At 39.4% G+C, this 25,179-nt stretch overlaps 1 protein-coding gene across 7 annotated transcripts in view; it reads left to right on the top strand.

Annotated features, from left to right (window-relative positions):
- The window catches only part of MYLK (myosin light chain kinase), a 211,969-nt gene extending 187,630 nt beyond the window's left edge, over positions 1 to 24,339 (top strand). For 5 of the 7 annotated variants that reach the window (XM_075757074.1, XM_075757075.1, XM_010312779.2 and 2 more), the window contains 7 exons: positions 3,040 to 3,257; positions 8,755 to 8,878; positions 16,732 to 16,884; positions 17,891 to 18,014; positions 19,225 to 19,354; positions 20,218 to 20,337; positions 22,181 to 24,339. In XM_075757074.1, coding sequence (XP_075613189.1) covers positions 3,040 to 3,257; positions 8,755 to 8,878; positions 16,732 to 16,884; positions 17,891 to 18,014; positions 19,225 to 19,354; positions 20,218 to 20,337; positions 22,181 to 22,428 — 1,117 coding nt within the window. In that variant the 3' untranslated portion in view covers positions 22,429 to 24,339. Of the gene's footprint in view, positions 1 to 3,039; positions 3,258 to 8,754; positions 8,879 to 16,731; positions 16,885 to 17,890; positions 18,015 to 18,798; positions 19,001 to 19,022; positions 19,123 to 19,224; positions 19,355 to 20,217; positions 20,338 to 22,180 lie in introns of those variants that run through there. The other 2 variants (XM_075757078.1, XM_075757079.1) reach the window with 2 other exon arrangements.
- The last annotated feature ends 840 nt before the right edge of the window (positions 24,340 to 25,179 follow it).

The raw sequence follows: 25,179 nt of genomic DNA, 5'->3' as shown, positions 1-25,179 counted from the left end.
CCTTCGAGTCAGATGCCTTGGTAGCCTCTATACTGTCACATGTTACTCAGCTGACACAGTCCCAGCACAGCAACTGCACTTGTACTGTCAGGGAGACGCTGACGGATCATTTCTGGTTTAGCTATTAAACTAGTATTTCTTTGCATATCAAAGAAATTGTGGGAAATATCTTCAAAAATTCTTAGTATCCAAGCCTTCTCTTTGTTCCCATCAGAGTCTAAATGTGTGGATTTCAAATAAATGGAGCTCTCCTGCCATCAGTCTCCTTTTTAACTAGATTTTAGCTGTGACTGAAATTTAGCAGCTCCCCCTCCACTCAAATTGGAGCTATTGATGAGGAGCACCTTTGGAATTTTCTTCCTGATATTCATCCTAAATTTTTCATTTTAATTTTATTCCCATATCTTTCTTACAACTTTTTGAACTTCACACTCTCTCCTTTTACTATTTGTAATGTCACTATTTTATACGGTTTTATATGGTTTTATTTCATATTTATAATAAATTCTGATTTTCTTATCATTCATTTAAAATCAAAACCTATAATGATTCAAATCATTTGATGTGCTCTTCCCTGGAAACCCTCCCATCTACCATTTGCTGAAGTCAGGGGCAAATCTCAGGCATTTCCTTTTCAAATGTCGCAATGTACCTGTTCCACAATAAGCATTTCAGTGGAAAAAAGAGCATCAGAAAAATAGTACCATGTTGTGAATGGCATTCAGCACTGGGAGCTAAGTGCCTGCAAGTTTTTACATGCTTCAGGTAGTTTATTCTGACATAGATCAGGAGAATACTATTGTATTGCAAATTAAGATTATTAAAGCACAATTTCAGCAGTAAATTCCATTCATTTAGGGTGATTTAAGTTGGCACAGGTCACTGACGTTTTCTCTTTTTTTTTTGAAGGGAGATTTGTTAAAATGCAGTTGAGTATTTGCCTGGGCAACTCCAAGGTAGATTCTTCTCGCTGCTCCTCCATGACCAAAATCTTATAATAAAATATTTTTTAAATGTGTATTCTGTGACTCTATAGACAGGGATATTTTCCTCTGTAACCTCCTCTAAAGAAGACTGAACAGAGGAGAATCCAGAAAAGAACAAGAGATTTAGATTCTGAACTAGTTGTGACTGTGTGAAGAAAGCCGACTTGTCCTTCTGTGTAGACATAGAACCTCATCTGCATTGGTTCAATTCAGCTTCCTAACCTGGCAAAAATTAAACTGGATTTGGGTCAGATATAAATGCAAAAATGTGCATTCTATAAATGCAATTACAGTTTAATCTAATGATGTTACCAGAATGTCTAGACGTCCCAGGGTAAAAAGAGCATGCAGATATATTAACAGCAGTTAATTTCCAAATATTATGCTAAAAAGTGGTGCTTAAGGCAATGGTATGGTTTCTGAAAACTTTTTACTTTAGGGACCTGAAAAGTATGGCACTTTTATAGTAAAAATAAGTCATTATTATCTGTGTTAAACAGTCAAAAACAAATGGTACTTTTTATTATTAGGATGGTTATCTTTTGGAATTGCAGAGTACTCCAGATATAAATATTTTGCATGCAGATGTTTTCATAAACACCTCCATGCTCGTTAATGTCTTACTGCAGTAACAAAATCCTCGATCCCTGACTTATCAGAGCTGCTCTAGCCATATTATTGGCTTTATGTTACAAATGTATTCTAATCCAGCATAACCTCTCAGTTTGTCAGGTATACGCTATTCTTACTATTTTCATGTTAATAGGAAACTGCAGTAGCAATTCTAATTATATACTTTCTGAAATCTTATAGCCAAAGCAACAAATGTGTCTAGAACTCCAGATGTTTCAATTTCAGTTTAGTACATGAGGGTTATAATCATATATCTGACAACCTGCAAACACTGCAAGGCCAGTTTTCAGTTGTGTGTTTTCTTTCTGTAACTGAAGTGTGCAATTACATTTGGCAATAAGCATGAATGCTGCAAAATATTAAGCCATATAAAGACCATGGAGCATTTAATTTAGAACAGATTTCTAAAAGCAAAGCTATTCTTCACCATTTGCTCCTTTCTGTCTGGGTCATTCACTTGCTGCATACAAGAAAAAGTATTTTCCATCTTTGGATGTAAGCAGGTAAACCAGTTGGATGATTACTCAGAATTAAAAAAAAAAACAAACCAAAACCCAAACCACAACTTAAATTTTACTTTATTAAATCTAGGTTAAAAATGTCCCACTTTAGTTCCACAAACAGTTCAATCCAGGAAATTCTACCGTGGAAAGACCAATTATTTCACATCTTAAATAAGCATAAAAATGGAATTGACCTACAAGGAGTGTGATGATGGCTCTGCTAAAAATACCAGCACTGAAAGTGTTGTGGATTATATCCTTGTACTGTCATAGCTAAGGAGGAAATTCCCTCTGAGCTCAGCTGGGTCAGTAATTTACACTTTGAGCTTTGCATTCCAATTAACCATATCATTTGAATTCTTCCTTCTTCAGCCTTTCTTTGTCACTCTCAATCTCTCTTCTTCCCAAATTTTTGCTAATCTACTAGAAGTTTTATCCCATTTTCCTGGGACCCATTTTTCTATATTTCTAAATTATGTTATCAGCACTTGTTTAGTGATGGAGCATAGATGGGAAGGAAGCAGTGAGAAACATGAGCTCAGTCTGTAGTGGTATAAACATGTCGCGGGGTGACAATGACACGGCCCACGCTTTACTGCCAGGTGCAGATGTGTGAATCCTAAAAGCAGGATGTAAATCTAGCTACATCCCTACTGCCTGGGATAAGAGCAGGAGTGTTTCACAGTCCTAACCCAGGAAAGAGATTCAGAATGGAAAAATCTATTGATTTATACCACATGCAAAAGGTGATTCTTCCTATGTGATCCTTGTATGGAAAATGCTATTACAAAACATAGATTTCATCGTGAAGTGACTATTGCAAGCTTGAACTGTCTGTATTTGTGTAAAGGAAATAGTTTGATTACTCCCAGAATGAAAAAGCTGCAGAACTCCTCTTTTTATTCTGTCTCTCATAGGGTTTCTGGAGGAGAACTCTTTGAACGAATCATTGATGAAGACTTTGAACTGACAGAGAGAGAGTGCATTAAATATATGAAGCAGATTTCAGAAGGAGTTCAGTACATCCATAAGCAGGGTATTGTCCACTTGGATTTGAAGCCAGAAAATATTATGTGCGTCAACAAGACCGGTACAAGTATCAAACTTATTGACTTTGGACTTGCAAGAAGATTAGGTAATGACTTTTCTGCCTATTTCATTATGACATGGGGAAAAGGGCAGGACAGGCAGTAATTCATACTCAGTGTTATATTCTTTCATGTGTAAAGAGTATATAGACATGTTTCATGTAAATAGTTCTGGTTTTAGGAAAAAAATAGAAAAGGGGAAAATAAGACATTCAAGAGTGAGAGTAGGGCACCTCATCTTCAAGAGGAGTTTGCAGTGAAATGTGTACAATCTACCTGTTTCTATGGCTAGAGTATCCCTGCAGACTACAAGGTAAAATACCCTGTAGTTAGTAATGATAACAAACTATGGGAAACCATAAAACACTAACTCTCTGTAAAAACTGTAAAAATTGTACAAAAATAGAACAAAAACTTGATCTTCATGAATACTACAAATCTTTGAAACTTTTGTGACAGCAGGAGTGAAGGTGATGTTCTAAAAGACTTTCAAATACGGATAATTGCATTCTGTTTACACTGCCCCATTAGTTTTGTGATTTCTTATCCTAAACAACAGCATATTGTACATGTTAAACATGGGGGGGGGAAATTCTATAAAGAGCTGTGTTTTGGTCATGTTCAAAATTAGTAATATAATAGCACTACTTAAAAACAAAGCAGTGGGATTGGGGGGACAAAAGTTCCATTTGAGAAGCCCCTCCTCTTCCTAAACTTTTTTCAGCTGCTTCCGATCATTCATATTGGACTAAACTTTCCAACATGCTCTGCAATTTGAAAGCCAAAGACCGTGGAGGGTTCTTGTGTTTGTATTACTCTGTGTTAATTCAACTGTAAAATGCAGCCCTCCATTTGTGTGTGTTAAACAATACCAACATCACACACTGATCTTTTTTAATCTTGTATTTTCACAAGAGGAAAAAAAATAATTCCAGGAATTAAAAGGAGCTAAAATACTTTATGAACCTGTTATACTGGGAGAGCTGAGATTTGTGGCTCTTCTGCCATTAAATTGATTGGTACAACTCGTATGAATTGCTACTCTCTATATAAAGAGGCCCACAGCTAGATTATTAGTTGTAATCCTTTGCCTTCCCTCTTTAAACAAAATTGATTTTTGTAAGAGTACAGTTTGGAATTACAACCTCCTGGGTTTTGTTATCTGCCTACATTCTGCTCATCCCACTTCTCTTGACACTTGAAGTAACAGACTACTGTGTGCCAGAGAATATCATTTTACTAAAACAAACCAAAAATGGTAAGCTGAATGAATAGGGGAAAAGAAATCTGCTTTTCAGATTTTTAGATGATGTTCAACTCCAAAAGGCTAGTACATGAATCTTGGTCACATGGACAGTGTAAACTCAGAGATAAGGCAGTTATTTCATTCATTAAAAAAACAGACTGCTGCCATTTATGTTCCTTCGCCAGTATGGAGCCAATAGTTTTCTGGGAGCATGAACTGGATTTTGTTCTTGTTGAGGAATCAGATGAACTGTTACATTCCAGCGCTGAAGTTTTTGTTACCAGAGGTGTGTGAAAGACTTCATTCCATGGTGTTCCAGCTGTCAGCCTGAAAACTATATACATTTACTGCTGAAATGAGTGGATGTCATCAACAAGAGATATAATGTAACCACAGAATGGCCTTTTTATAGAAATTTCTTCAGCTACCTTTTTAACTTCAAACCACAGTTAAACCCACATTTAGCAAAAGGAAGATCCTATTTTCAGTAGCCTGTTCATATCCAGCAGCTTTTCCATTTTCTCTTAATCTTGTGGCATCACTGTATATTGCATGGCTGACACTAGCTTGTGAGCTGCCGCAGTCGTGCCATATGTAGTAAATCTCTAATCTATATATAACATTTCTTAATGTGGAAGGATGAGAGCCATGAGCACTGACGCTGATTTTGATTTTACAATACTGTACACTCATTTGGCTTAATACGTTGCTGATTCTTGCAAAGTTACATTACAGGTATTTGCTGTTTCTTTCATCAGCCTGCCAGTTTGGATAACTCAGTGTGTGTGGCATTTCCCTAGGAAGAGAAAGTGCCCTCCCGTTCCATGCCTATAAAGCAAAAGCACTGTGTTAATCATGAAGACATTCATAACGTTTTGGCTGAGATGTTTTCCAGAAGTATAAAACAATTTTTACTACTTCATTTACTTAACAAAAATTGCTAAAAATTTTCACTAAGTGCCCTCTTCCTGCCAGTTGTCTTATGTGGTGCACGGAGGGCATGTTCCTCCACTTGTGTTCCTTCAAGCCTTGTGATTTTGAAATTGGCTGTCAAATTCGCTTTGGCTTTGATAGATGTGGGATCGGAGCCCTTGTACTATGGTCCTGACCCTCACTGAGCAGAGACTGCTCAACCAAGGGGCTGCTGAAGGGGACAGTGGTGGATTTTGCAATTCAGCTTCTGAGATTTAACTTTTTGTAACTAGTGCAAACTAATGCCTCTAAATATACAATGTTTTGATCAGTTTTAAAGAAATTGGGATCAGGTCCTTTTGCAGTCATCTTCTGCAGCTAATTAGTTCTCTTACACTGTCAGGAAATACCAAAGCTGCAGTGGGATATTTTCCTGACCTTTTTTGGTGTGCTGAGGAACACATGTAGAAAATTGCTTAAGATAAACTTCTGGAGGAAAAAAGAGAATGTTTTTTGAGTACCGTAAAGATTTTTTTTTTTTAATCAGTTGATTATAGACAGTTTGGGCAACAGTTTCCAGTTAGCTTGTCAGCTTTCTATCTGAACTAAGGGCTATCCAAACACAGATCCTAATTGTGTACTAAGCTTGTAAACATCTGGGTAAAGATTTGACATATTATTGCATAGAAAAAGTCTTATTTTTTTTCTTTTCTTTCTTCTTTTATACACAGAAAATGCTGTATCAGTTGTTTCACGCTGTATGCTTGCACTCAAATGCCATGTTTTCAAAAAACATTTCTCTGACCTGTGGGCAGCACATTTCATACACCAGCCTTTTGCATACACAGTGTCTTGTGGTAGTTTACACAGTGCACAGAAAAGCCTCCAAACTTGGATGTGAAAATCTGAGCCTGAGATTTGGATGATCATGATGAAGCTTTTAGAAAATAGGTTCTTTGTGACAAATTTCAGTAATTTTTCATGCGGACAGTTGGAAAAAATGTAGGTGTTGACCTTACAAAGAAGGCAAATGGGAAGATGGGATCATAGGCTTCCCATTTGTGCTTGGAAAAGGAAGGGTGATCTCTCGCTCCTCAGTGCCACTGTGGAGAAGACACTGCCCTTGTCTTAGGCTGTCAGTTTAGATCGGATATTAGGAAAAGGATTCTACTTTTAAGGGTAAGAAAACTCTGGAGTGTAGGGATGTTGTGGAAGAGCTTTGGAATGTGCTTTTTCAAGGCTAGTCAGACAGCTGGCAGGAAGGTCTTGATGTTGGTGAACTTGCATGAGAGGATCTAGGTGATTTCCTGGGGCTGCTCCCAGGGGTTCTTCTGTCTGCTTCTGTCTCTAGAAACAGGAGGGGTTTCTGAAAGCAGGGCTAACATGTGAAAAGGAGGTTTCTGCAATTTATTTACTATCACCATACCTGACCAGAGCAAAAAGAGTTTTGCAGCATTTAAAATTAGAAACCAGCATGACTGTGAGTTATTGTGGTAGCCTCAAGCATGCTGTTCAATCACTAGGCAAGTTATTAACCCCTTATATCCTTCACTTTTCATTTGGTAAGTTGAGGATTTGCATACCTCAAAAGAGTACTAACCTAGGTGTATGACTACTTTTTATGAAATGGCTTAGCAGCTTTCAGTGGAGGTGACTGTAGGTGTGGAGTCAGTATTGGGATCAGCCTTTATGTTGCAAAACTTGGTAGAGCAAATTCTGATGAATAAAAATATTCTATAATGATTCAGCGTTGTGGACTACTTCTAATGTAGTCTTCTCAAAACTTTGATCTGCTGCTGTTTGAGATTTTTCAAGCTTTTCTCTTGATTATGGAGCTGCAAATCTCTACTTGTAGTAACCTTAACAGGAGCAGGATTGGAATCTGTTACATCTGTTTTTCTTCCCATTCATATCTGTTTCGTTTAGATGGTAATCTCTTTGGGAGAGGGATGGTTCCTCACTATGTCATTCTTCTGTGCCTAATCTGGATGCTGCTCTTGCACAAAAGATAAACGTGATGTAATGAATCTCACTTAAGGCATTGCTCAGGCACATGTGGAGACTGTACAAGAGTTTCTCAACCTAAATCCAAGCCTGTTTCAAGTCATAAACAATTTATTTCCTGACATTTTTATACTTTTAGAATACAAATTTTCAGGGGTTTTTTTCCCAGTCCCTAATCTGTTCCTTGGTTTCCTTCCTTCTTTCCTTCCTTCCTGACCTTACTTATTCTTTTCTTCTTCTTCCCACCTACTTAGAATGAGCATTGATGAAAATAAGCCCATTGAGATTTGCCTCATAATTTCTATCCAAATGACATGCGGTGTGTTTCACACTATGACTAAAAGTTAGACATATCACTCACAGTTGCACACTGGCAGCATAAACTGGCAATGCTAGGTTCTGTATACGTTGTTATTCTACCTTCATCATGCTGTTTTCCAGTAAAGCAGTTCTGGTGGGTCAGCGCAAGAAAGATGATGAAGAGCAAGTTCATGTGTCCCATGACCTCATTCTTTCAGTTCATATTGCTAGCAGTAGCTTCACTGTAGATCATTTTAAAAGCATCCACGTTGTGTTTAAGCAAAGCAAATGTAGGACATCTGTGCCACAGGCCAGCTGAATAAAAGTTTGGAGTGGCAGCTGGCGACTAAGCATTTGTGGTTCCCCTTCACCACTTTGGAGCTCCACAGGCATGCTTGTAGGCAAGCCTGGTTTTGAGAGCAGGCTCAAGCCCAGTCTTACTGACAAAGTCGTGACTGGCACGTGCGCATCATCTGCTTCTTTTCTTGTTTCACCACTGACCTATGCCACTTCAAATTTCAGAGACGTGCAACCCAGTATTGATTTTCTTTCCTGTTTAAACTGTAAAAAATGTATTGGATTAAAATAGTTATGTCTCCTTATTGTGATTTTTTCACTACTGCTTCTCTTTACCATAAAATACAGATCCCTGAGCTTTGATAAATCTTAGATAATTTGGGAAAACTCCAATGTCTTTCTAACACTGGAATCCTGAAATCCTCTTGTGCAACTGCTAAAGTGATGGAGGCTCAAACACTTTCATACTTCAGGACACCCAAATCTGAATTAAACAGGAAAAGTTTGCCTCTTTCTTAGACTTGGTCTTGTAGAAACGCCTTGCAATAGGAACCTTCTTATTATGTGTCTTGTACAGTGTTGTGTGCTTCAGGATGCTTGAATAATTCTTTATTGTTATACCTGTATCAGCTAAGAAAATAGCAGTTCAGGCATCGTTTCTTCTGATAAGGATCTTTAAGAAAATCACAAATATGAGGGCAAAATGGTTTTCTTGTTGCTGGGGAATGATTGTTTTTAAAAATCTGCATGCAGCAGTTAATGATTTTCTCTTTCGTGCTTCACAGAAAATGCAGGTTCTCTGAAAGTTCTCTTTGGGACACCTGAGTTTGTGGCTCCAGAAGTTATAAACTATGAACCTATTGGATATGAGACAGATATGTGGAGTATAGGAGTTATCTGCTACATTTTGTGAGTACCTTTGCTGTTCTTAACGCAAATTCTGACAGTTGCCAAACATACAAAATATCCATCAACTTCTGAATTCTTCTCCAATTTCCAGGCCTTTTGTATTTTAATTAGCAGCTCCAGCATGTTTAATAAGAATTCTCTGTTCTCTGAAGGGCATAATTGGTAAACTGCAGAACTAGCAGTTCTGGAAATTCAGCCATTAAGTGCTGTACATCTTACATCATAAACCAGCAATGCTTCATCTCATTTAAAAAGACAATGTGACAGTATTTTATTATTAACTTTAAAGTATTTTTCCTTCCCAGATATTAAAGAAAAATGTTTGGGCATGCACTAATAACTGATAATTTCCATTCTTTTATTCCCAAGAGAGAAATTTTTTGTGAAATTTTGGGGTCTTCTTATTCAGATTGTATCCCTCGTGGGACAGACTAAATTATCCCGGCATTACAGTATCTGTTCACAGTGCATTTCAATTTATTACTAAGCACAAACTACTGGATGAATAGATTTTATAGGCAACGTGGATCAAGCTCATGGAAATATTTTAGAGGATGGTGAGCTGCAGCTCTTGGTTACATATTTCAGTATTCGCTTTGATCTGTATATGTGATTTGATGACAAGTGATTATGAACTTCAGTGAGTCTAGAGAAATGTAAATGGAAATAGGATCTCCGTGCCTAGAACAGCAAGCGATCTTCTTCCAACTGTGCCTTTACATATTTGATGCCTTACAAACAAATGAAAAGAGAAGCTCAGTTGGGAGCATGGTTCTTTCTCCCTCGCTGCAGTTTCAATAGTAAGTAAATGGCACAGCTGCTTTGCACTAGTTCTTTTAAAAGGCTTCTCTCAATACCCTACTTCCTTTGTTAAAAGAGTCCCCCCCACCGTGGCTACCCTCTTCCTTGACACCTGGCAACGCACAGTTGTTTGCCTCATCTTCACTCAGTCTCTCTGTGATTCTGCTTGCCCTGTCAGCCTATGCTTGTTCTCATACTCTTCTCATTTCCAAACTAAGCAACATGATTTTCTTTCTTCTCCTGTGCAAAAACTACTACATCAACTCTCTTACTCCCAGCAAAGACTCCTAATATTTCTGTTATCTTTTGTTTCTTACGTGAAGGGTGCTACACTCTTCAAGGTCACTTTGCTCTGCCAGTTTATTTACAAGACCTTTATTTTCCATTCACAGCATTTCTTTCTAGATCTTGAGAGCTCGTTTGAATCATTCTGTAGTTGAAATAATGTAGACCACACACGCAGTACTGAGATGACAACTTCTTGCACTTCTCTGGCTTTTGAGGCCTCCTGAGTTGCAGAGCGGTGCGGGGAGCCCAGCCCGCCGGCGCGGCGATGGCGAACCCAGGCGTTCCGTCAATGCTGCATTGCCCCCTAGAGGCCTCGGGCGCATTAAAACATTAACCACAGGGTGCCACGCACATTTCGGGGGGGGGGGATTAACGTCTTTTGCTGTCGTTTGTTATGTGAGTTTTTGTGTGTTTGCAGTATAAGCAGTGACATGTCAGACAACTGAGGCAAAAATCGGTGATAGCAGTTGTGCGTGCAACCGGGGGTGCTGCTCCAGTATGGTGCATGGTGGAGAACACCATCATCGTATAAGTAGACAAGGTGAAGGGAGCAGGTGAAACAGATGGAGAAGAGGTGAAATGTCTTGCCAAAGACCAGTCTGCCGGCAGTGGCAGAACCGCTTTTTCCCGGTTTCTCTGTGCCACCAGAAGCAAGATACTTGGATGCTGTAATGTTCAGATGTTGGGACTGGGGTGGTTTATTCAGATAACCTGATATACCTTGTGAAATATATTACGAAATTACTTGTTTGCTAAGGTGTCTGTAAGCTCATTTAACTCCTCATGAGGGGAAAATTACATTACTCAAATGCAACCAAAATCTTTTTGATGCATAGCTATTGCCACAATAATGATTAACAGTAATAATCAGCTTTTGTCTTTCTTGCGATTAAGAAGAAAGTAATAGAAGTTAGGGAAGACCTGTGAGTCATCGCTTGACTTTCCCTCTCCACCCCAGAGTGACAGGCTCCCAGTCTGTCTTCACTTCCTTAAAGCCCAGCTATTTTTGCAGACTCACAACTATGAGCCATTATCTAAAAGGGACCATCACATCATCATTACAGAATGCAAATAAAAGTCATTGAGAACTGCATCTCTCTTTAGTTGCAGCTCTGCTTTCCTGTTTTGATTATAAGCTCAGAACTGCCAAATCTCACGCATGAAGTGTAAGAGTCACTCATTTGGTGTCTGTCTCATACCATCACTGTGCTTGTAACGTTGCATTTGCAGCCCCTCTCCCTCCCCCGACATGGTGAGCAGGGCCATGAAGGAAGAGGTGAGCACTGCAGCAGCACTGGACTTAAGGACAGGTCTGCTACAGGCAGCTGCTGGCCTGAAGCTGCTGTGTCCCTCACATGTCCTAAGTGAAGCAGCAGAGAGCATGCTATTGCATGACTCGACAGAACACCTCTTTCAAGGTAGGATTCTAGTGTTGAGAGACCTGTAACCTGCCTAGAAAGAGGCTGTGTTTCCATCATGTCTTGGACAACAATGAATACAAATCAGGTTTAGCAAAGAGGTGCTAAAGAGATCTCGGTGGGTGAAGGGTCTTCTCTGCAGAAGAAGAAATGGGTGGGATATGATCACAAGTAGAAAACAGGGTGACAGCGCTCCTCCAAAATCCTGCAGCAAAACCTCTCTCCAAGCCTTCTGCTATGCAGGCGTAAGTACAGACATTGCACTCGCTGTTGGGATGCTGCATCTGTCTTCCTTATGGCATGACTGACTTAATTCCGTCCTACAGCTCATGGGTTCCCTTTCCACATTTCTAACCTACACATTAAATCCTTTTAATCTTTCTGGATAACTTATTCAGTCCTGTCTTCTCATCAGTCTTTGTTCTTCCTTAAATTTCCCTGTTTGTGTTCTCCACCTCATGGTTTTTATCTTCCACTTTTATCTTGTTCTCTGTCCTGTTCTGCATCACAGTACTGTCCCACATACTTAAGTTGATCTATTGCCTTTGAAGTAACAGGCCACAAATATTACAGCTTGTGTATATCATCTCCATTTATGTCTGTTTCAGTGTTTGGTTTTGCATTCACAATAATCTTTATCTAACAAAGGTTAAACCTCCTGAATTCTTTCTAGCTCTTTCTGTCTCATTTATTCTTCTGGGCATTGCTGAATTTGTTTGTTGTTTTTCTATTTCTAGTTCTTTTCTGATGATCCATTTGGATAGCCAGTGTTTCCAATATTTAATAATGTGAAACAATTTCTAAATTCTATTTTTATTTTAAACCAAATTTCAGTCTAAGATTTCAGTGCTTTCATTGAAAGTGGGTAGCCCTTTTCCTTCTGTCACCATAGAATCTGACTAGTTTAAGTGAGGAATTTGCTGTGGCTGATTTAAACCTCTGCGTACTTTCCATTAGTTCTTCTTGCTTTATCAGTGCCAGGCAGTGTGTATATTTTTGGAGTAGTCGACCTCTGTCAATTAATAATTTTTAATATGCTATATCTTAAGCTGGCTTTTAATATCACATTTGACCTTGCTGTATACTCTTTTCCTTCAACACCTTCCTAATAACATTCATCTTGATTCTTCAAACATTCCCTTTTTTTTTTTTTCTCTATTGTGTTATTCATCACTGCTGTTATTCCTCCCTTGTTTGGCAGTTTGGGTTGGTTGAAAGATCTTTCGGCATCGATCATCTTTTGGGTGTGCTGACTTGGGGCTTTGATAAGGCAAGACACGCTGCTGGCTTACACTTGGCTCCATGTCATATTAAAAATTTAAGCCTCATTAATATAGGAGCGGAGAGAGCACCCCTTGTTCTTTCAGTAAAGCAAGTTAGGAGGGCTATAATGTCATGACTGTACTGCTCAAAAGAAAATGAATTATTTGTTCAGTGGAACTGGCAAATTGTGATTCCTCATTAATCTACTGGGCACGTAAAACAAGGATGAGAACAGAGTGACACCCTTGCTGCAGCATTGAGCTCTCTTCCTTTACATGGGTTCAGTGGTCTGTTTCTTCCTCAAGACAAGCAGTGTGGGAGTCAGTCAGCCTCCGCTAAGGAAAAGGTGGGTTTGCCCAGTGGATGCATGTCCCTCACAAAGACGACTGAGGCTATTTATTTGTTTTATTTCATTTGCAAAAGAAGCAAATTACTACGTGATCTCCAAGTGCAGGCATTATCATATGCTTACTTGACATGACCTGCACACGTTTATCAGAAACAGATAGTACTCTTTGTACTGTAATGTCACTTTTTTTCACTGCTAATGCAATGCAAAGACCGTAAGGAGGAGCTCAGTGTCGTCCACCCAAATCAGTTGCTGCTGCAAGCACTGCTTGCAGAGAAATGCTCAGAGTCTGACTTTCTGAGACATGCAGCAAACTCATCTTCCCTGAATTAGTGGCGGTCTTAATGCAGAGATTTCCAAGTGAAATGCTATGGTGTTTGTTACATACGCAGTGAGACTGGTGACCACATTGGACCCTTTTCATCTTAACATTTCTAAATCTGCACTCAGAGCTTTGTTAGAACAGACCAATAAATGTTAAGGAACTTCTAGAGGATAAAATATATTTCTTCTTTATTTAGAAGTGGAAACTGTGAAAGATTTTCTAAACAAATGGTTCTTAACATGCCAGGAAGATGCCTGGTTAAGTAGCTGGAAAAATGTTTTCAGTAAACAACTTGCTGCTTGTCTAAGAGTAACTTTGCAGTGTAAGCTCAGTATTAATTTTCTGGAGCAGTAGCTCATCTTTATCACTTAGCTTCAGCATTCCAAAAAGAAATTGTTTCCATAATCTGTCAAAAGAGCTGCTGGGCCATTATTACTTTAAATGGCTATTAAGAAATGAACAACCAAGACTTAGGTCAGTGAAATCTGTGCTAAAGATAAGAATTTTGGGTTATAATATACATCCGTTCCTGGAGTTTGTTTTCTGATTATAGACAAGGATTTAGTTCTCCTTACAAGTATTTCCATGTCAAGGCAACTGATTCACAGTGTAAAATTCTGGTAGAGAGAGAAAATTATTTTAGCCTTAGAAATTTGCAACAACACATTCAGAAATATGAAAATAGGTTCATTGAAACGTTTGAATGGGTACTGCTACAAGGGTGTTTGGGAATGACAAAGTGAGTGGAGGCTTAACCAATACTCATCTGGTAGTTTACCAAATGCATGGAGTGGGTCAGTCCCACAGCATTTAAGATTTTGTCCGATAATGCTGTCTTGCAAATCTTAACCAAACCGCCCCCCCCAAACCAAAAACCAAACCAGCCAAAACAACCAAAGGGTTTTTTTAATTCTTTCATCTCCTTCTACTTATCCTCATCCCTCAAAAGCTGTGTGCGCCATGCAGTATCCCTTTGCCCAGAAGGCTACATGTCTTTATAAGCACTGCCTCTTACGGCAGTGTGGAGCAGTGGTGTTTCCACATGAAGCGATGTCTCTGTATCTGTAGCAGTCTTTTTAGCATGGAAATGATCTCTCAATACTGCAGCTTTAATCTCTGGAAATAGGCCAAAATATTATCTAATGTAGCACAAGGGCTGCACAATACTATTTGTGGTAATACTATGCGGAGGTCACCTTTGCCATACTTCGATCAAGTATTCAAGGGAAATGGGATTGTTAATTGCTCGGGCTGTCCAAGTGTGTCCTCTGGAAGCTTAACTGGATGAAGACATGCATCTCCTGTATTGACAATGAACTAAAGAAATACTTCACAGACCTTCATTTGTATAAAATATGAGCCTTTTTAGCAGCTGCTGAATTGGCTGAGAGATTATTGTATTTACTACATAGTCAAAAAAGAGAGAATTTGGCAATCAGTGTCTGGAACCCAAACCATAGAACTGCAGTCTGGATGAGAATTTTCACTTTCTAAAGCATTACAGTGAATGACAACATTGTCATAAATAGGAAAATGGTTAAATATTGGAGTGGAGATAGATGTGAGGCCCTGCAGGAGTGCTTTGCGGATTCCAGGACAGAGATTTTGCTGCAATGATTTACCTGGTGGTGACGGCTGATGTGCATGAGGGCAGAACAGAGTCTGTCATTGTGCAGCAGCGATACCAGCTCTCCGGTGCTATCAGGCATAAACCTTGTGTATTCCAGTAAAGTAAGTGTCGAAGAGAACAGCCATGGTGAAGTTGTTTTATGTGAGCATTTTTTGGTACGTTAATCTTTTAGCTTTGTGTAACTCATGCCTATTATATGTTCACAAATGGGTTTATGCCACCTTATCCATTTATGAAGTCATGCTTCACTGTTGCATTTGAATGCACCCCATATAACGGAAAGTAAGACAGCAAATGCCTTCTGTTCTGATTTACCCCTTTCTGCCTGAGAAGAAACAAACCTTTTATCTTCATCTCATGTATTATTGCTAGCAAATTTCTGAAGTACACACGAGACTCTACTGTACTGCACACAACTTCCAGAAATGGTAAAAGATTTAGTATCTGCTTTGTCTGAGGCTTCAAAGAGTGTGTGTTTCTGCTTTGCTTATAGAAGTAAAATCCTTAAGAACAAATTCCAAATCAGATTTTGAATGTAATTAGTAACAAAAGACTAGCAAAATAACTTTGGAGGAGGAGATTATACTAACATTATTAATCTCGTAGCTCACTTTATTTGATCCCAATCTCTTTTTCTAACATTCTGTTCTGTGATACTCAATAGCATCAAGATATTTTTCTATACAGTATTTTCAGAACCTTAGTAAGTTCTACTTATTTCCCCCCCCCCTTTTTTTTTTAAAAAAAAAGTACTATTGCTTAAAGGTAACTGGTTGTTGTAACATAATTGTACAAAGAAAGCAAATAAAGTCTGTAAAATTTCAGGAAGACTAGATTATTATGTAAATTGCATGCCGGGAAGAAGACCTAGAAAACTGAATAACTTGTAGTTCTAAGGAATAAGCAACCTTTCACCTGAAAATTTTTACTGAAGGGGTGATATATACAGGAATCAGAGGTATCTGGATGCACAAAGGTACAGTATAATAAAGGACAGTGCTCAACTGGATAGAGATACTCTGCAAAAATGACACGATGATGTTCTGTAAGTGCCTTTCACTGGCAATTTATCAGTTATATTGAGTAAAAAGCCTTGGAAGCTCAACTTAGGCTATAAAAGAGTATTATTTCCATTTCATGCATCATCATGACTGATAGAGAACATAAAGACCAAATTACTTTTGGATACATCTGCATAACTTTACAGCCTGCAGTGATGTAGCACTGTTTTATCTGGCTATATAATTCAGAGTGCTTTTGTTTACAAAATAGCCCTGTGGATTTCATGATTTCATGATGCATCTCTCTTTTTGGGCTCTCTCTGCAGGAGTAAATGGAATAAAATGTACAAAAAACCTTGGTTTGACAGTAAAGGCAGCAAAGTCACTCTGAAAGAACCGGGGGGGGGGGGAACCTATTCAACTGCATTTGGTGTGAAAATTGCAGTATTATTTATGCAGAACTAGACAAGTCATTTAACAAGCTAGTATGCTCCACTTTCACCTAATTCTAGTTCTCTCCTCAAAAATGTCTTGGGAAAAGAGAAAGCAACAGTAAAAATTTTCCTTTCAGTTCTGCAGTCAAAATTCTAGTTTCCTTCCTATAAGAATATCTGTAGTTAGCTTTGAGTCTTTTTTTTTTTTTTTCTTTTTTAAGGGAGCTTTTACTGCTAATGATCTGCAGAGCATAGGAGATCTCACACACGATTTTAATTTCCTCCCTGGTAAATCACAAATTGACACTGTTTGTTTGGTGTCTGCCTGTCTATTCTATCCCCAGGGTCAGCGGACTTTCTCCCTTCATGGGAGACAACGACAACGAAACCCTAGCCAATGTTACCTCAGCAACGTGGGACTTTGATGATGAGGCTTTTGATGAAATCTCTGATGATGCCAAGGACTTTATCAGCAATCTACTAAAGAAAGATATGAAGTAAAGCTGTTGGACTTGATACACTTTCTATGTTTGTGTTCAGCTGAACTTGTCATTCTTGTTTCCCCACCATGAATCTCCACGCAGACGCAGGCAACGCTGGCGATACTTTATAAGGAGCTCTGCATGCCCGTCCGTCTGTGTGCAGCTTTCGTTTATTTTATGTGCAGGGTCTGAATGGAGCGCTTGCTTTTAATCGCCTGCTCGTTCTGCTTTTCTCTTCCCTCAAGATGCACCCTGGGGTTTTGTGTGGCTACTCTTATCTTCACAGTAGTGTGACAGAGATTCCTGCATGACATGTTCTGTCTTGATCTGAATGGGTTGCAATTTTGCCAGTTTTATTTCCATGTGTGGTTTTTAAGTGTGGTACCTTTGAGTAAGCAGCTTTCCTCTGAATCTAGTAATTGGGCAAGAAAAAAAAAAATCAGTTGGAAGCCCTGTTTACAAAGCAAGGAAAGAAAACGTATTTCTTCCAGTGAGTTTGCAGTTGGATGGATGGAGAACAGAGGGTTATTTATCTGAGTACCATGAACAAAATGAAGAATGGGTGTGGTTTGATAAGAGATTTGGATATTTCTGGTTTGTTAAATGTTCAGTGCTGCAAGGAGGGAGGGTATTAAGTGGTGGGAAAGGGGAAATTTCTGTAAGTGAAGGAAAGGAGATCTGGGACAGGGTTCTGCCAGCATGAGGTAGCTGAATCATTGCCATTGTGGCTCTGCTGTATGTGTTCCATGCCTAAAACATATGGCTTTTCATGCTTTGTTTTACAATGTTTTATTAACACTTAAAAATGCACACTTTTCTCTCAAAAAAAGCCCTACAGAAATTGTGAAAGTGAGTTTAAGAAGTAAGCACGGCTGGGAAAGCAGTGCCATGTGATCTATGTTGCTAAATTTAGGAAACAGAAAAACCAGCTCTCAGAAAAGAGAGCACAAAATAACGTTAAAGCAGGTAGGTTCAACTATCGTTAATGGCAACACTGACTAGTCTTTTTATATAAAAACAGGAGTCGCTTAAATTGTACTCAATGTCTTCAGCATCCTTGGCTGCAAAAAGACACCAAAAACATGGAAGCCAAAAAACTTTCCAAAGATAGGATGAAGAAATACATGGCCAGAAGAAAATGGCAGGTAATGAAGAGGATGTAGAACTGGGCTGGTTGTCCTCATAAGTCTCTTTACTTCTAATGTTTATGATTCTGAGAAACATGTCATGCCGGGTGGTTTCTGCTGGTGGTGAAAACTGCAGTGTGGCCAGAGTATGAATGCAGTAAAGCAGGTTTCGTCTCTACGACTGAGCAGTAGGAGGGGGCACGGCTGCATATATATAACACGTGACGATTCCATTTCAGGCTAGTAAAAGGTGTATGAGTTCAAGTATCGTTTTGCCTGTTCTTTTGGAAGTATGACCACCTGCCTCCCTGCCCTCCCCATGCCTCTGAGGGCTGGGGGATTATGTTATCCTTAACAAACCTGAACAGCTAGGGGAAAGCTTATCTGCCTGGCCGCTCTAAAGATACCTCATTTTGGGGTAGTTTCATTCTCCTAAGCCAGTAGTTCTGTCCTGTGGGAGCACGAGGCTTCTCATGGATTCAGTCAGATTGGTTTAATGATTTTCTTTGACGTATTTGGTCTCCAGGTCTTCTTTTCTTTCTTAATGCTGGAACTGTTGTAGCAGGTCTATCTGTGCCATTCTGATAGTTAGGGGAGTTGATGTATAAAATCCTGGATCCAGCCTTTTGAGTAGCCTACAAAATATTCATTTACATAAATCTACCTTATATTTCCTCTTATGTTCTACTGTATGTGTTTCTTAGGAGCTCATGCAAGCTGTACAAAAATACAAGTGTCCATAGTAGAGGCAACCTAGTTTGAGCATATTTTAGTATCCTGGTGGTTGATTCTCGAGCCTGTCAGAGGTCTGCTTCCACCATGCAGATGGTACTTTCTCATTCATTTCATATTCATCCCTGATGAAACTCAGCCCAGCCCATCTGGCTTTTGAGAGAGCCATCCCCCACCAGAGTTAAGTTCCAGCTAAACAGGACATAGCTTTTTTGCTGGCCCTCCTCTCGCACAGTGCTTTTTATCCGCAGCTAACAGAGACATTCATTTAGGTATGAGTTCATCAGGGGAAGTTTATATCTGCAACTAAATTTGGTAATTCAGACCAGCCTGCTCTGTCTCTCCTAAACCAACAGAGCTATATATAAGCAGTTTGTCCAACAATTCCAGCGAGGTTTGCAGAGATCCCAGATTATTTGTCCGAAGCACAATTGTTACAGAAAATCACATGCCATTTGGATTGGATTGATCAGAAGCCTTTTATGTTATGTCTTAGAAAACAGGCCATGCTGTCCGAGCAATAGGAAGGCTGTCGTCCATGGCAATGATTTCTGGTATGAGTGGGAGGAAGGCCTCTGGGAGCTCGCCTACCAGCCCTATAAATGCAGACAAAGTAGAGAATGAAGGTAAGGAATTTTGCTGCAACATGTTTTTACCTTTCTGTGAATCCTACTAAAACTTTTAGCAAAATTCTAAAGACCAGTCGTTAAGTTGGTTATTTCTGCTTGCTCACTCTCTGTTTTTATTTTTTGGTTTTTAAAGAAATCTATCAAAAATTCATTGTTCTCATATTGTTCTGCTACTCAAAATGCCCCAGTATAAGTACGGGCAGTAGACTCTTTTTTAAAGCCAAAGAATTAAGGCAGATTTGTCAGCTGCACTTTCTATCAGTGTGGGAATGCATGTTTATACAAAGATTGCAGTGATGTATTGCCTTCTCATGCGAGCGAGCAAGCAATGAAGTATTAACACTTGCTGTAACTAAGACCTATACTCTGCATTAGCCATGCTCCTCAGGTAGGGGCATTTTAGAACAAAAATAGCGTGTCTCCATTATTCTCCTACGTCCCCATGTGAAATGTGGATTTGCGGTGTGTAACGATCAGAAGTGCAGATGTTTGACAATTCTGAAAATCAAGCAAGTCAGTTTGACATAGCCACATAGACTGCGGGCCTGATACAAGTTGAACTGGTTCACCCCTCTGACTAGCTAAAGTCCAGGTTCGGTTAGAAATAAATTCAAGGAAAAAATGAAGATGGTTCGTAGCGTGGTGGCCTGCATGTTGATTTCATTCTATTTATGGTCTGAATCTTTGTCCAGCTGTGAAAGATTGGCACAAAACTAAGCAGCTAACGTCCTCACTGTCCCATTAGACTCACAGAATTAAAGGAAAGATGCTTTCACTACCATCTGGTAATTAAAAATTAAAATGCATCTTTTGAGAACATGCCCTGTAAAATAATTAACTGTGTCTTCGCTCTCTTCCAGATGCTTTCCTTGAAGAAGTGGCTGAAGAAAAGCCCCATGTAAAGCCATATTTTACTAAAACAATCCTTGACATAGAGGTTGTGGAAGGAAGTGCTGCTAGATTTGACTGCAAAATTGAAGGTACTTTGAATTAGCGTAATTGTTTCTTTCCTTCCGTCCTGCCAGTTTTCTGCATTGTGCTGTTTAACTTTTTCTTTTTTTTTCCTGTATTATTGTTGAGTTGGTGCCATTTTGCTTTACCAATATCTGCATGTCACAGCATGAACGTGTTACAATATCAGAAATTATCTGGAGCTGCATGGGCTCGTTCTGTGCTTGCCGTAGAACAGAAGTCTCCAAGAGTCAGTGTGTGAATCGCTAATTCAGAATAGCAAGTGGGAACACTAAGATGATTTTTGAGGGTAGAAATGGTAAAAACAAGACACAGTGTAGTACCACAAATTGCAAGAGTATGCTCTTAGAGACTGCTAACCAGAAACCAAGAATAAGTAGGAAGTCACTTGTCTGAAATGAAGAGACAAGTTTCAGGTGACCTCAAGATAACTTCAAGCCACACAAACATCGTATTAAAGGCAAAGAAGTCCCTAACGGTGTATTCGCATGAGAAGTAATGATAATATCATTGGCTGGTTACAAAAGTTACATCTAGAAAATACTGTATTGTTGTTTAGGTTTTTTAACTTACGAATTCAAGAAAGAAAACTCAGACTGGAACATGGAGATAGAGAGAATAAGTTTATGAGAAAGCATTTAAGGAGCTTGGGCTTGGTCAGCCTAACAGTCTGAAGGCCAAAACTGAACCTTCTGTGTCACAGCTGTTGATGAAAGCTAGGGATTAGGAAGAGAAGAGCTGTTCAAACAACATGGATAGAGTTGGTATTATACTGCATGTGTTTAACTTAGACAATTACTAATCTTAAAACGAGGTTCAGAAACTGCCTCACTGACCTTCTGCTTGTTTGTTTCTGTGTTCCTAATCTTTTTCACTGCCTGTGTTTCCTACCTCACAGTGGAGATGTGAGGATGGATTATTGTTGCTGATGGATGCTCAGCGTGAGGGGTATGTGTATAAGTACTGCATGGAATGAAATAGATGGATGCACCACGGCTGGTGTTCCAAACTTTCCAGTGTATCACTGTAATGTTCGTTGTGCATTAGGGATTCCTGCACTTTATTTCTGCTCAGTGGGAAGTCATCCTGCCGTCACAGCCCAGAACTTGGCTGAGACAACAAGCCTTCAACTTGCTATAGCAGCCAAGAGTACTGTATAAGGGATTGTTCAGCATGCATTGTGCAGCCCTGCTCTGGGTGCTTCGGGTATAGCAGAGCCATTTGCTTCACAAAAGGCTCCGAAACTCCTGTTGAGATGTATAATCAAAATGCTTTTCTTAGACTCCCTCGCTTATCCTAACAAACACAAATAGGAAATGGGAGTGCCATGGCCACCCCACAGGACAGGCTGCTTTGTAAGGAGCAGATTAGGAGGAGGAAGATTCAGAATAGCCATAACAAAGGAACCTGAGAAGGATATTAAATTGTAGCTGTAGCCCAAAACACCTTACCCTTGAAATCCTAAATTTTGTTGTTGGGAATTGCGGTTTCCGCAAAAGCTGCAATGTAAGGTAAACCTCAAATACACTATTAAGCGCCCCTAGCTGGCTGATGTCCAAGACACACAAAAACCTGTCTGCAGTCATTGCTAAAGCAGTGGAAAGTGGAATCTAGTGAGTACCTCAGTGCTAGCTTTCCATTTTTTGCTGTTCATAATAAAGCTGTTTCAGGTAAATGTGAAGTAAAAAAAGCCTCAGATCACCTACATTCATTTTAAATAGAATGCAATGAAATATCTGTGTATCAACGTATTGACATGTCCATATACAGCCATGGCATTAAAGCTTAAAGTAATTATGGATTAGTTAATATTCATTTATTGCAATTGCTGTTGTCTCCCCACTACTGCAGGCTACCCTGACCCTGAGGTAATGTGGTACAAAGACGATCAGCCTGTCAAGGAGTCCCGTCACTTCCAGATAGATTATGATGAGGATGGGAACTGTTCTTTGACTATTTCTGAAGTATGTGGGGACGATGATGCCAAATACACCTGCAAAGCTGTTAACAGCCTTGGGGAAGCCACATGCACCGCAGAACTCCTTGTGGAAACAATGGGAAAAGAAGGAGAAGATGAAGATGAGGAGGAGGAAGAATGAAACAAGGCTCAAAGAAAAAAAATTTGAAAAAAATATATTTAAAGACTCTCCTTGTAAGGCTCAGAAAACCAAGTTATCAAAAGCACCTTGTGTGATACGTAGGCCTTTGGGGGGTTGTTTTTTCAGCATGATCAGTTGATACCTGTTTGCTTTGTGTACGGGCATTAATTCAAATCAGCAGGCAATTTTAAGTTGCTAGCATGATTGGATTTACTTTAAGCAAGTCATCAACTAAGTCGCCCAGTCTATTTTTCAAAAATCAAATGTATGGAAAACAAGTCTACAGTTATGTTCTGAACATCTTAAAGAAAAACAGTCTATTTACTGAGCTCATTGCTCTATACCATCACTTTCCTCAGCCAAAACTGCACCTAAGTTGGCTCCCCAAGATCTACTTTACAAGGAATCATTTGCCAGACACACAGTGAATCTCTTCAGCCCTAAGAAACAGGCAGCGCCCTGAGCAGTGTCTTCTATAAGGGAAGGTCTGACACAGCCAGCATTGCAATTTGTATTTTGGTACAGCTCCTTTTTTGTTTGTTTTAAACAGAATTTCATGGTCCTAACTTCAAACTACTGCCCTTTCTCCATGCACTGTTAGTGCCATTGTAATACTGGCTAAAGTTAAACATCCAGGTGGTTTCCTGAGATACTTCTGATCTTGCTTTTAACCAGCTGATCACACCTTGTCATCTTTCCCTTATAGAACCTGCCACTTCAGTGCAGTTACAGCTGCCGACTTAAGAAACAGACTGAAAACACAAAGACTGAGAATATTTTCTGTTGTTCTGGTCAGTCTAATAACAACTTTTGATTCATTTATATGCTGCTGTGAAAAAAACCAAACAGGTTATTGCACAATCAGTGACTTCTATGTGCATGTGTGTGAATGGAATCCCAGGTTAGTTAAAGTTTTACTTGCATTTATTTGGCGATTGCAAAACAGATTTCAACTGATGATAAGCTGGAAACTCCCACAGATTTTTTTGGAGTAGCCAAAAAGAGAGTAGCCTGGATTACAAACTCCTTTATACTTAGCAGTTTCCAAAGAATCTTAACCTATATAGGACCTATTTCTTCTACCTTATGAGCTTGATTGTCTTGTTTTTGTCTTGAACCTGCACCAGTAAGGCTGTTGCATTTTTTAAAAATGCAGAAAAACAAAACAAAAAAATTCCAAACCCCATTTTTTTTCTCAGAAATCGTTAATGCACTCAGACTTAGTAACTTTGCTTTCCTTTCACAGTATTGGCACTTTTCAATTTTTTTTTTGTTGTTGTTCAGAGGTAATATCAGAGGCTGCAAGGTGATATGCATAATCCAAAACCAGTGTGTCTTATATCTATGTATCATTCCAAAAGTGATTCTTTTTCTTTTCCACTTTTTGTGTGTGTAAAGTGCAACCATTTGCATTTCAAAAGTTACCTCTTAAAAAACCCATTACCTTAAATCCTCACCATTAAGTAGTCAGTGTACTATAATACAGGTGTGTACAATATCAACCTTAGGTTGTTTGGTATTACCTAGTTGTGTACGTGTTTCATATGATTTGCTCTTCTACATTCAAGGCTCAACTAATGTGGATGACACAATGGTTTTTAATTGCTTTACTCTTTGTTGCTAAATTCAGATTGCCAGCATGTCTTTTCCTTTTCGATTGATAAAAACCTCTTGTTATACTAAACACAGTATTGCCACAATTCCTTATACAGAAAGGTTTTGAATCTGATTTAGAGCATACAGAGCTTTTCTCACGTTTTTTAAATGTTTTAGGCAACAACGGGGTGTATTTTGTACCTTAATAAAAATATGCTAATGTTCTCCCAGTTTGTTAAACCATCAGAATTGCAAAGATGAGAACGCTACGGCTGTAGTTACTCACAGTTCCTAAATAAATAATACCACAAAGCATGCTCCTTGTATACTCTATTGCAGGCGTCACTGTGTTCACGTTGGCTACACATATCAGTAGCAGCGGTCTTCTCCTTTTCTGTCCTTAGACCTGCTTGGCATAAAAAATGGATGAGGTGACAACAGTGAAACCTCCTTGATCTTTGTGGTGCTGCCGCGCTTCTCCTGCCCCGTCGGCGCAGGCTGGCGCCATGTGGAGGCTGCTCTGCCCAAGTGCTCTCAGGGACAGCCTAGGGCTGACGCTAGTTGTAGCCGTGTGCTCTGCCACACGTCTCCAGCCTCATTGCATCCTTCACAGTGAACAGAAACGTAAATGTGGATGGGGCGCCGTGACAGCTGTGCTTTTGTGTTACAGGTGACAATTTCCTTGCGGTGGGGAAACATATAGTTCAGAAAGGCTGGAAAAGCAAGAGAGAAAAAATTCAGGGAAGTCTAAATGTAGATGTGTACTTATACCAATGTTCATAGAAACTGTAAAGATGAAGATATTTAGCAAATATGCTTGCACTGCCTTTATGCAGACTTCTAACATGCAGTCCAAGACATCACAGGCCGTGCAGGACCACACAGAAACTCCCTATAGCAAAGGTTGTGAAACATCCTGCTTGTAGCAATAAGTTTCTTGAGCAAATCCTCAGCCCTTGAAACAATCATCTTTGGAAGATGAGCTCTACTGTCCTGTGACTGTACCTAACTTTATTCCTTGGCTGGTTTCCATTCAAGTAGGCACACACTTAAAGCAATGAAACGTCCGGCTCCGATGGCCTGGTCTGTGGGCATAGTGAGGTCTGCGGGTAGCACACCCACAGGGTCAACGTTGGTGTTCCCACACAGGTTTTT

This window comes from Balearica regulorum, chromosome 6 (assembly GCF_011004875.1).
Source record: "Balearica regulorum gibbericeps isolate bBalReg1 chromosome 6, bBalReg1.pri, whole genome shotgun sequence".
Lineage (NCBI taxonomy): Eukaryota > Metazoa > Chordata > Aves > Gruiformes > Gruidae > Balearica > Balearica regulorum.
The sequence above is the reverse complement of the archived record's forward strand: the minus strand, read 5'-3'. Positions and strand labels throughout refer to the sequence as shown.